General features: G+C 36.4%; 1 protein-coding gene across 3 annotated transcripts in view; it reads left to right on the top strand.

Moving 5' to 3' along the window:
- Positions 1-13,201, top strand: part of LOC125460144 (POC1 centriolar protein homolog A-like) — a 136,175-nt gene that overhangs the window by 118,049 nt on the left and 4,925 nt on the right. For all 3 annotated transcript variants that reach the window (XM_059649643.1, XM_048547270.1, XM_059649644.1), the window contains one exon: positions 7,047-7,247. In XM_059649643.1, the coding sequence (XP_059505626.1) occupies positions 7,047-7,247 (201 nt within the window). The remainder of the gene's footprint in view (positions 1-7,046; positions 7,248-13,201) is intronic.

A 13,201-nucleotide genomic window follows, 5' to 3' on the forward strand; every position in this document is an offset into this window, starting at 1 on the left:
TATGCCGAACCAAGTAATGACAGAACTTGCGAACAACACAATACATTAGAAAGGTATTCTGATAGCAGAAACTTAGCTTTAAACATTGGCATAAACACCTGTTTTAAATTTGTTTGTTTGATAACTTCCAGGTACCCATTAGATAGGTTTATTCACTATGGAATAATTTATATGTTGCAGGTGCATACTACTTCCTGTTACCTTTCCATAGGCTTTGAAATAGTTTAACACTCCAGATATTTTTGTGAAGGTAGTAGAACAAATGCATCTTCAAACAGAACAGAACATGTCAGGAAAGACCAGAGGTCAATCCAGTGAAAAGCACACATTTAGTTTGAAGCCAGAAAACTGGTTTGAGGCTTTGACTGAGCTGTCTCATACTGTGATTTTTACTAACATTAGATCTGCAAGAAGAAATCAAATGACCTTGAATGATTTGAAATAAAGTGATTTTATTAGTGGGATGTGATTAGTGATTCAGATGTCCTGAATAATCAACTAAAATGTGATTAAATGTTTATGTTTCAAAATTGAAACAAATATCAGTATTGCTGCTTTCGGTAAATATTAATTAGTTCCATCTTGGAATGTAACTTGCTGCGTGTGCTTAAACTCTCACCTGGTCAACAGATGTGAACATCATTGCCAGTTGTCCTGCTTATTCTAAGTTGGTTTAAATTAAACTAGGGGAATAGTAGCATCTTATGGGGAAATTTAGCTTCGCGGTTTATCACATGCATTCTCTGAGGAAAATAATTTATTTTTAAGTTGTGTCCGAATAAGTCATTTCTTTCTATATGGCAGTATTATACAATGCCAGTATGAATTTTCTACTGCAGATACTTGATGACAACTAAGTAACCTGTGATAGAACTGTGTACTGTGATCTGTCATCTGTATATATGTGTGTTTTTCTTGTAAAACATGCCTCAGAACTTCCAGTGGCTTAAATTTATTATAATTATGTTTGTGCTTCTTGTATCTAAACATTTCATTTATTAAATATAAATCCAATAGGTCTACTACTTTTGAAATAACAGGAATTTACATCATTGAAGTCAGTAGCGTTTGTGATGGCCTTGTAGTTTAATCTGAATAAATTTGAGAGTGGGGTTGTTCTTGATGTTGGTTTTGGTGTTTGTTGGCTGCTGAAAAGAATTGTTAGAAAATAAAGAATTAGCATATATCTGTAGATTGTGATATAAGCCTTTGCATGTGCTCAGCAAATAAGTGAACCTCTGTTTTCAACCATGACATTCCATAATCTCATTAGTTAGTCAGTTGCAATTTACTATTCCATTACTATAGGTTTTACTGATCTTCTGACTGGGCATGAGGGACTGAGCAGGTGATACAGACTGTGTTGCAAAGATGCACAGGAGTTTAAGACATATCCACACCAGGGCACAAATAGTTTCCTTCTTTGAGGGCTCTTCTTGATTGCTTTTGATATTTGAAGGCTGCTGTTTGATTTTAAGGGGCTACTTTTTCATTCTGTTGACTCTTTTATTAGGAGGTGCATTCATGTAGTGATATTAATTTATAAAAAGAGTGTGCTCAGTTAAAAAGGGTTTCATTCCTAAAAATTGCAACTTATATGAAAAAAAACTTTCAATGAAATGTTGACTGTCTTTGGAATCACTGTTAAAACTGGAGATATGGTTTGTAGGGCTTTCCTTAGCAGAAACAAATTGACATATGGATCTTTAAATGGCTAAATTCCTCCATTTATTGAGTAAAAATGCTATGTTAATTTAAAGTGTGAGTTACCCACGTTGTGCTTTATTTGATATTTCAAAATGGGAGCCAACATTTCATACCAGCAATTCATGTTTAGTAAGTTGATGCCCATTTTTGGAATGATTTTTTGTAGGCTTCAAAGGTGTACTTCCAAACCTACATCTAAAGTATCCCTCATCATTAGCAATTCTTAGGACTTTTTGTGGAGACAAATGAGATTGTGGTTTGACATAGTTATTTGTTGAGGATGTAAATTGACAGTGTCAGTGTCCATTTCCAAAGACAGAAATGAGTTGGCAGGATATTGCAAAAACTCTGCTTAAAATCATGAGCTTAGAGAAGTTGCTACATTTCAGAGTTTTAAACAATCTTTAAGATCTTGTACACTTGATTAAAGCAACTCGTTAGAAAATCTCAAGGTTTCAAGGAGGAATTGTTATGATTTTGACAAAGGAAAATGGCTTTTTTTTCATCAACTTGTTTGAGTTCATTGAACAAGTAGTTCGCCCTATGGCTAAAAGAGATCCTGTAGACATACTATATGTGGATTTCTAAAAGGATTTGACAAAATGCCTCCTCTAAGGTAATTGGGAATTTTTAAAGTTTATGGTGTAATGGCTAACATTTTGGCATAGTTATTGGCTGGCTGACAGAAAACAATATGCATAAAAGTGTCTGATTTAGTAGGATATGATGAGTGAAGTCTTGTAGGGATATGAGGTCATATATTTAGAATTTCCATCAGTGACATACATGTGGAGAATGACGGAACAGTGACTAAATTTGCAGATGACACCGAGATAGGTAGGAAAGTATGAAGAAGGTAGAAGGAGGTTGAGAGAGTAGGTAATATCTGACAGATGAAGTATAACATGGGAAAATATGAAGTTGTTCATTTTGGAGAAGAAGCATTTTAAAGCATTGTGTTCTTTAAGCAGAGAATGACTCCAGAGTTCCAAGGTGCAGAGAAATTTTGGTAATCTGGCCCATAAATCTCATAACGTAAATATATAGGTATAGCACATAATCAAGCGGCTGATGGGATGTTGACCTTCATAATGAGAGGAACTAAACGTAAAATAAAACGCTATGATTCAGTTATACAGGGAATTGGTGAGATGACATCTCAGAATTGTTTGCAAATTTTGGTTTGCTCTTTTAAAGAAGGATGTAAATCCATTGGAGGCAGTTCAAAGAAGGTTTAGTAGATCATTATTGGGAATGAATAAGCTATCTTATGAGGATAAGTTGGAGAGGCTGGCTCTGCTTTTACTGGAGTTCAGAAGAATGTGAAGGGTGACTGACTGAAGAATATACGATTCTGAATGTTCTTGACAAGGTGCACATGTACAGCACGTTTCCTCTTTGGGATTAGAAGGGGCATTGTTCTAAAATTAGAGTTATCCTTTCAGGGCAGAGATGAAATGAATTTTCTCTGAGGGCTGTGTGGCTTAGAAATTCTACCTCAGCAGGCAGTGGAAGCAGGATCATTTAACATTTTTAAGTCAGAGATGGATAGATTTTTGTTAGACGTGAAATCAAGAATTATTTTGGGGTAGACAAGAATATGAAATTTGAAATACAAACAGATCAGCCTTGATCTTACTGATTGTTAGAAGAGGCTTGACGGGGAGAATGGTTGTCTGTTCCTATTTTTGAATGTTCAAATGTAATCAAGGTTTGAAAATCATCTTTAAAAAAATGATTTGCTGTTGTCTTGGAAGTTTGAAGTCACATGACACCAGGTTATAATCTAACATATTTCTTTGAAGTGACAAGCTTTCGTCACACTGCTCCACCTTCGGGTGAAGTGTTGGAAGTTGACCTATTGGGCTGGGAGTTTTTTTTACATAAAAAGTAGATCTCTGAAGAGATTATATTTTCAGTGCCTATCCCAATTCTGTCAAAGTCTAGTCAGGTATCTTATTTGCTGGTTACAGTCGAGTTATAGTCGTATCTACTCGCTATACTTAGACATTAGTTTAATTACGATTACTCTTTCCCTTCTGTCTTTGTACAAAAATATGTTTCAGTAATACAAAATGTAAAGATACAAAATATCAAAAAGTCATTTTTATAAATTTAATTTGCAACGACGAAATGACTTCCTCACTTTTAAGTATCACAAGTGTAGGCTGATTGAATTGTTTCCTCCAATGTTTGTAACAGTGTCAAGATCACATGGGGATGATTCTTGAGTTACTTTCCATATTTCCTGATCGGGTCAGTTGGCCTTGAGATTTTCAATTGCACTTTGTTGCCACATTGTTTACCTCCTCTGAAGAAGCAGGGCTAACTGTGGCGAATTTTATTTACTACAATTTGTCTTCAGTTGATGTCAACATGTATCCTTGTCATTTAGTTGTAGGGTAAGGTGATGATTCTGAACTTTGCTCCTGTTTGAAATGCATATTTGTTTAAAATTTTAAACTTGATATAGTCGGTCTTTGATTAGGACGATGGTGTAAAAGTGAGATCAGATCAGCCACCTGTTGAACATCTTTTCAGAGATATTAATTTCACATATAAAAATCTGCAGGATGAAATCTACAGGTGACTGCTCCAATATCATCTGATATATGGCAGTATCTAATGCCAGAACTTTCTCTCAGATGTTGCAGCAATGCTCCTTTTAAACTAGAAATATTGTGTATACTTTCGGTCTCCTAACTTAAGGAAGGATGTTCTGGCTATGGAAGGAATGCTACAAAGCTTTACAAGACTGATTGATTGCAGGGATGGTAGGACTGATAAATGAAAAGAGACTGGATCAATTAGGGCTATATTCACTGGAATTTAAAAAAATTATGTGAGCAAATCTCATAGGAACCTTTAAAATTCTAACACGATTGTAGAGGATAAACATAGAAAGGATATTTCCCATGACTAGGGGGTCACAGCTCAAGTTTACAGTATAGGCCATTTAGGACTCAGATACAAAATCTCTTCACCAGGGGAGTGGTAAACCTGTGAAACTCTGCCACAGAAAGCAATTGAGGCTTTCAGAACATTGAATGTCTTCCACAAAAAAGTTAGTTGTAGTTCTTAAGTTTAAACTGATCAAAGGGAATGGGAGAAAGCATGTAAAAGTAACGAACTGAATGATCAGCCATGGTTATCATGAATGGGGGAGCAGTCTTAGAGTGTTGAATGGCCTACTACTGTTCTTATTTTCTATGTTTGTATGTCCCATGTTTCAATGCTGCATTGGGATTTGTACATAGTTATGCCTATTTGGGTAAAACTGAAAATTTCTGGCACACTCTTGTAATCTGTCTCATAATAGGAAATTTTTAGTAGTAATTATCAACTACATTTCTCAACATCTAAAAGTTATCATATTTCCACATTTTAACTTTAAATTGCTAAACTGAAAGGCTTTGGACCTTTGGGTTTTCTCTGAAAGTAGAAATCTGAGTTTTTTTTCTGGTTTCTCCAAGAAGTTATGATCCTAATTGATATTGTTCAAGACATGTCAAATCCGAGACTGAAATCCAGCTTGAGGGTTTTTTTTATTTAACAAGGTTGTCATTCACTGAAACACAAATACACAAAGCTGCAGATTTTAATAATGAAAGGCTATTATGCAAAATATACAATATACCAAGCTATTTAAGTTATTGCACAAAAATTGAAAGATTCTGAGACACACCGTGAAAATGCCAGGTCATCTGTCCCAAATTATCAGTTTGCAGGACTTGAACACCATATAGAGTTTGCTTTTCTATTATATCGATCAAGTCAACTGACTTGCTACACAACTAAGCTTAGATTTTCTCAATTTTGAATGACCCTCAAGATTCATTTTTGGTCTGCAACTTTTAAACTGAAAGCCTTACACTGAGGTCACCATTTTCCTTAGGGTTTGAAATTCTCTCCTTTCTTCAGGAGGAGCTATTTCACAGATTTAACTTCCATGACAATCTTTGCAAACTGAACCCTAAAGCTTTCCAAGTTACAGAATTTTCTCCTAATAATACGAGCAATTCTTGATCCTCCCAAACAGAAAGCAAGCTAACACTCCTCAATGCTTACTGTTTTCTGCTCATAAAACTTGCCCATTCCAACAAGTTCCCATTATGAACCCATGAAGTCTTTCTCATTATACTAGTTTTTTTTTAAAGAAAAGTGACTCAGGAAATACTGACAAAATAATTATTAAATTACTCACCCCACCCACCCCATACTGTGCATACCGATCAAAACTCACATGCTAGTAGTTTAAAGTCCAAACTTCCAAATAAATGGCTTCAAATATATAAATCATACACCTTATATCATGTAGTGGATGATTCACCATCTCAGAGAGTTTATTAAGACATATTCAGACACTGAAAAAGATCCACACTTGTCATTTTCAGCTAAAACTTTGAAAATAGCTCAGAGTTCTTAACCAAGCATTATTCATTCAGGAAAGAAAGTTGCACAGCAAATTTTATGATAGATTTTTAAAATCAGCCGACACGAATGTGTCAATTGAAATAAATTATAGTAGTTTTGAGTGAAAAGTTTGGGATAATTGGACACTAGAAGGAATAAAATGAAAAATTATTAATGCTCTATATATGAAGTAACAATAAAAGGATAGAAATTCCACTTGGCAAAGTTTATAGTACAGATATAAGCACACTACTTTGTATGTTTTATGTTGTCGCTGATCGGTTTGAGTACGAGATAAACGGCACACAAAGGACTATAATATGAGAATATAATATGAGTAAGATGTATTGAGTTTTTAACAATTAAAATTTTCACTTGGAATCCTATTTAAATTTTGATTTACTGCTATATTCATAAATTGGTCCCTTTGCGCAACCCCCGTATACTTGAATCTCCAAATCTATGTTCGATAAAATGTATGAAAGAAATTTTTAAAATATTAGTTTGTTTCTGTCTTGCCAAACTGAAACTGAACAGTGTGGCCTATCTAAGTTTTGCGAAGTGCAGCAAAACAAGAATGTCATATTTTAAAATCTATTCCATGTAAAAACCAGTCTTTTAGATCTCCATGCAACATTACAAGAAAGGAAAACACTGTTGGTGGGAGAGGTAAGTAGCAATCTCTGAGTGGGAGAGTTTTAATTCAATATTTGTAAAGAACAAACAGAATATTAATCATACACTGCGGTTTTTATTGCACATTCGGTTGTTTATGTGTACCTACAACTTACTAAAGAAATTGAAATATTGTAGGAGCTCAGTATGACAGTATTAATGATCTTGGACGATTCCACAATAAAGCATTATGACTAAGATTGCCCTTGACCAATGTGCTAGTTTTTAAATAATTTCTGTTTGTGTTTTAGACTGTTTTGGAGACAAACTTTTCAGACACTGGGTCAACTAACTTAAATCAACAAAAGAGCCATTCAAGCAATGTTCTGGCACCAGATGAAAAACCCATTCCTCCTTTAAGCCAGTTTCACCAGCAAGAAGGCAGTGGTATCCCCTCAGCTCTTGCAAGTACTCTGGAGCACATAGTAGGACAGCTGGATGTTCTCACTCAGGTAAGTAACACCATGAGCAGCCCTTTGTCACAAATGTAATATTGAGAAAGATTTCCCATCTGTATCAACTTGACCCAGTGAAGATTAGGCGGGTTCCTATGTGTGTATATGTGTACATTTCAGTCCTCCTAATGTTCACTGTGTCCAGATGATCCAGTGCATTTGGGCTCAAATCCAAGAAAATCTCCTCTCTTAAAGATGGAGAATTTATACTGATTCACAAGAACTACTAGTGCATAATTCTGAAACACATTTATGAAATTAAGATGGCATTTATAAAAAAATCACTGAAGAAACATTCATAAAGCAAGCTAGTTGAAGATTTGAAACATTCAGTATTAGCACCTTCTTTACTGTAGTGCCACACCATGCCATTTTTAGTTGACTGGAGAAGGAAGTACCCTAAATGTTTAAATGATAACGATATGCATTGTAGCAATTAGCTTTAATTTGAAAATATTTAGCACTGATTCCCTTCTATAACAACAGCTACTGCATTAAGTTATTATGTTTCTAACACAATTAAATATCCCAAGTTGCTTTGAAAATGTGTAACAGGCACTAAACAGAAATTAGGCGAAGAGTAAGGAAAGCAGCCAATGACCCGGTGGAAAAGTTTTGCTTGAGGACATGGTAAATATGTAGCAAGACAGAAGGATATAGGAAGAAAATTCCAGACTTAAGTCTTAAGAGTTCTTTCAAGATTAATGTGTTATTGGTACCATGGAGGAGAGGTCTAACAAACTTTGACGCAGCAGAAGATGAATTCTGGAGGAGATTACAGAGGTAGAGTGAAGAAACAAGTATACTTTGAAATAATGATGGTAACTGAGGACTGACATGATTTGGAAATCAAAGTTAGAACTACACTGGGTGCTGTGGGGGATAGTGGATTCCACTGGTCTGATTCAGATTAAACTACTGCAGAGGGCAAGGTCAAATATCACTCGACACTAGGTTATAGTCCAACGGATGCTGTGCTGACACTTGACGAAGGAGTGAGACTTTGAAAGCTTGTGTCTTCAAATAAACCTGTTGGACTATAACCTGGTGTCCTGTGATTTTTGACCATATGCAGCCCAGTCCAACACCAGCACCTCCTAATTCTGCAGTGGAGTTTGGGAAGATTGTTAAGATGACATTGGAAAACTGCAGCCAGCAGGTAACAAAGCCTCAAACAAAGAAACAAACAAATCTCAAAAATGAGATATTGTCTGGTGTGGCACTGAGATAAAGATTGAGATTGAGGATATTTTTGGCAATAGAACTACTTCAGAGATAAAGTGAACTATGTAATAGACCCAATTTATGGTTTGAAATCCAGTTCAATGAATTGGGATGCAGGTTGTACACTAATAGCTTTGTTTTGAGTAGGCACTTGGGTAAAGAAATGGAATCTGAAGTAAGAGTATAGTGTATCTGGTGAAATGGTTTAGGTCATACCATTGATTAACTGAGCTTATTATTTATGTATACTGCTTAGTACAAACATAGCATTGGCTTTTGTTAAGCCGAGGACACCTTCTGTACGTGATTCTTTTAATAACAGTTTTCATCCTAGTTGCTTCCACATTGATGCTTCCCAGATAAGTCCAGGTCTCTCATTATCAGATTATTTTCTAAATTGATATGTGGCTGTACTGGATTTTGGTTTGCCATTAATCACCAGTTCTTCCATAGCTAGTCAATTCCACATGTAAATATAAATATCCATTAGCCCACAAGGGAAAACTACCTACAGATATAATACATTACAGAAGCTTTCCTCAGGAAATTAAATGGATTGGTTGGGGGAGATTTCAAGCAAACTGATTGAATACCTATAAATCTCTACAATTCATTTTTTTTTTGTTTGATATGTATCTGGAGCTATTATAAGTCAGTGCAAAAGTAGAGTCACTTGATCCAGACAACAGACTGACTTTGGTTAGGAATAGATGAATTAGCTTCCAACAATGATTCATATTTTTTGCTTTCAGTGTATGTTAGTTTTCAGTATGATAATGAAATCAGTTTAGCATTTTCCAACTTAAGTGCAATGTCGTGCGCTGAAACATGATTTTGTTGATTTTAGCAGCAGATGTATTTGCATAATGATAACCAAGCCAGTGCACTTGAAGCAAGTGTACAGAAATTAGATGAAGCTGAATAGAAAAATGAACAATTCCCCTTTTGTACAGATTTATTGATGCAAATTAATATCTCACTCTGATTTAAATTACTACTTTTGATTTGGGCTAACAAATCTCTTTTCAAGTAATGTTTTCAATACTGTTTTGGAATAAGCTTTAGAGTCTTGTAACATAGAAATCCATTGCATGCTAAGTTATGTTCATCTACACGTTACCCTGTGACCAGGCTTCACTGTAGAGAATTAAATATGAAACTTGTGAGCGGTTCCTATATTATAATCTAGCAAGATTAAGTTATTTTTGTCAGTCACTTCTCCAAATCTTCTTTCAGTGACAGTAAAATACGGTTGACTTTTGATTCAGTAGTTTTTATAAACTTTATAACTAGTGGATCTTATGGCTTCTTTTTCTTTAACAGATTATAGTTGACACACAGTGCTTTTAACTAGGTTCATAAAATTAGTGTGGAGCTGGAGGAACACAGCAGGGCAGGCAGCATCAGAGGAGCAGGAAAGCTGACGTTTCATGCCGGGACCCTTCTTCAGAAATGGCCCATTCCTGAAGAAGGGTCCTGACCCGAAACGTCAGCTTTCCTGCTCCTCTGATGCTGCCTGGCCTGCTGTGTTCCACCAGCTCCACACTATGTCATCTCTGACTCCAGCATCAGCAGCTCTTACTATCTCTTATGCAATTAGTGGCTATTTCAATAAATTCTCATACAATCTTCTTGTCCTTTTCTGAGAGGAGTAAAGGAGTACTCAACACTTCGGCAGTGTCCAGCAAAACTTTGACCAATCACTTAAGTTGTTTGCTGATTGCAGTGCACCAAGTGCACTTGAGTTAATGGTGCAGTTGCTGTACCACTTTACTGTTAGTAATAATATTAATCAGTTTGATGAGAACAAAATGTTAAATTTGTACACAAATGCTTACATTCATCAGAACTGGGTTACACCAAGGTAACTACCCTGTGCTCCAATATAAAATGGCATTTTCCTCCCCTCGGAATTTCAGCCCTCCTGGAGTTCTTATGAAGCTGTTGGAATTGAAAGTTGGTCTTCTGAGCAGTACCAGTTAAAGCATGGAAGAAAGGAGAACTTTTTGCCAGAGCATCTCAGATAGACATGAGAAGGGAAAATCCGATGTATCTTTTGACTGATAACCAGAAGGTGGAAAAGACTGAATGGGGGAATTAGAAGCAGTGTTCACTAAGTAGTTGCTTGATAGAACAGAAGTAGAATTTTACTACAAGGGAAGACGTTTTGAAGAAGCTTTTGTCTTGCCGTTATCGCCCAAAAATGCAAGCACGCCAAATTTCAACCAATTAGAACAATTTATACAGTTGGAGGAAAGGAAGGTGAATGGATGACAAGTTGGCTTTGATGAGCCGAGAATGTTGCCACGGTGAAAGCAATAGAGAACTACTTAGACTGTTTCCAGGTAAGTCAAAGAAGGTGAAGGTTTGTGGGCATTCCTTTTGTTTGTATGGAACAGGCCTCTGAATACGAATGTCACTTTTAGCAAATGAAAATGAGCCACATTACATGATCAGCTAAGTATTTTAAACTGGATGATCACATTTGGTAATTTTCAGATTGAAAATTGCCTGCTCAATCTCTCTAGTCCATTAAGAAGCTCTTCAAGGAATTTTACAGGACCTTAATTGGAGACAGCCTTGAATATACTCAACAACTCAGTTTGAGAGTTCTCTGCAGCAAAGATTTCCACAGATTAATTAGTGTCTCATATAATGTATGCAAAACCTCCTACTTTTATATTCTATTCCCTTTGAAATAAAAGCCAGTACTCCATTTGCCTTCCCTATTACTTGCTGAACTTGATGCTAATTTTTTGTGACTCATAGACTGAGGATTTTCCCAAGTGTCTGTTTTCTGCAGGCTTTGTCCATTTAAATGATAATCCCTCCTCTGTTCTTCCCGCCAAAGTGCATAATATCATTTTTTATCACATTATATTCCTTCTGCCATGTTTTTGCCCACTCATTTAATCTATATCCTTGTGCAGACTACTTGTGTCATCTTCACCATTTGCCTTTCCATCCTATTTTTGTGTCTGCAAACTTGACAATAGTACATTCATTTCCATCATCCAAGTCATGAATATATATTCTAGATCATTGTGGCCCCAACACTAATCCCTGTGGCATACCACCAGGTTCTGGTTGCCATCTTGAAAATATCCTCCTTATCCCAACTGTCTTCTCTTTCAGAAACAGAAATTGCTGGTAAAACTCAGCAGGTTTGGGAGCATGTGTGGGAAGAAAGCAGAGTTAACATTTTTTGAGTCCGGTGACTCATAACAACAGATACTATCAGACCTGCAGAGCTTCGCCACTAATTTCTTTTACGCTTTTGTTTCAGATCTCTGGCATCTGCAGTCCTTTGTTATGTTTCTGTCATACAGTCATAGAGCTGTGCAGCTTCGGTCCAACTTGTCCATGCCGACCAGATATCCTAAATTAATTTAGTCCCATTTGCCAGCATTTGGCCCATATCCCTTGGTACTGATGTTTTGGTAACACTTGGTATTCATGTACCTGTCTGGATGCTTTATAAATGTTGTCATTGTACAAACCTCCACCTCTTCTCTGGCAGTTCATTCTGATAAATTAATCAGGCATGATTTCCCTTTCATGAAGCCATGCTGATTCTGTTTGATCATATTTTGTACTTCTAAATGTTCTGCTATTTCATCCTTTATAATAGACTGTAACTTTTTCCTGATAGCAATAACCAGTAGTGAAGAACTTGCACACAAATGTTGCTATGTGGTTACAAAGTAGTTTTGCCTAATTTTGCAATGGATGACCATATGAGATAGGAGCAAATTTAGGCCAATCAGCCCACTGGGTCTGCTCTGCCAGTTAATTGTGGCCAATATGTTTCTCGACTCCATTCTCTTGTCTTCTGTTAGTGACCTTTGATCCTTTTATTTATCAAAAATCTAGCTACCTCTGTGACTTAAATACACTCTCACTTGGCCTCCACAAGCTACTGTAGCAATGAGTTCCACAGATTCACTATCCTCTGGCTGAAAAAGTTTCTCTTCAGTTCCAATGGGTCATCCCTTCATTCTGAGGCACTGTCCTCGAGTCCTAGTCTCTTCTAATAGTTGAAGCATCTTCTCCACATTCACTATATCCAGGCCTCTCAGTATTCAGTAAGTTTCAATCTGATCCCCCTTTATCCATCTAAACTCCAGGGAGTATAGAATACTGCACTTCGAATAACAGTCCATTCAGCCCAGGACCATTCTCATAAACCTCCTGAAGAACGCTTCTAAGGGCAGCACATCAGTCCTTTGATAGGGGTGCTAAAACTGCACAGATTATTCCAAATACTGTCTACCCAGAACCTTATTTTGCTTCAGCAATACATTCCTACTCTAGTCCTCTTAAAATGAATGCTGACATTGCATTTGTCTTCCTAACTGCCAACTAAACCTGCGTGCTAACCTTAAGGAACTTGGACTCCTATGTCCTTTTGTACTTCAGATTTATGAAGCTTTTCCCCATTTAGAAAATTGCCTATGCCTCTATTCTTGCCGTCAAAGTGCATAACCTCATACTTTGCATTGTATTTCATCTGCTAATTCTTTGCCCAGTCTTCTAGTTTGTCCAGTTCTGCCTGCAGCCTCCCTGCCTCTTCTACATTATCTACACTTCCAATAATCTTTGTGTCATTTGCAAATTTAGCAAGAGTTGCCTCAGTTTAGGAGGTTTTAAAACTTGTAATCCAACTGGTACTGAATTTTGAGATTTTTAAAGAGTGGGTTTTCATAATTTGAATTGTTCTTAACTGT

This window comes from Stegostoma tigrinum, chromosome 11 (genome assembly GCF_030684315.1).
Source record: "Stegostoma tigrinum isolate sSteTig4 chromosome 11, sSteTig4.hap1, whole genome shotgun sequence".
Lineage (NCBI taxonomy): Eukaryota > Metazoa > Chordata > Chondrichthyes > Orectolobiformes > Stegostomatidae > Stegostoma > Stegostoma tigrinum.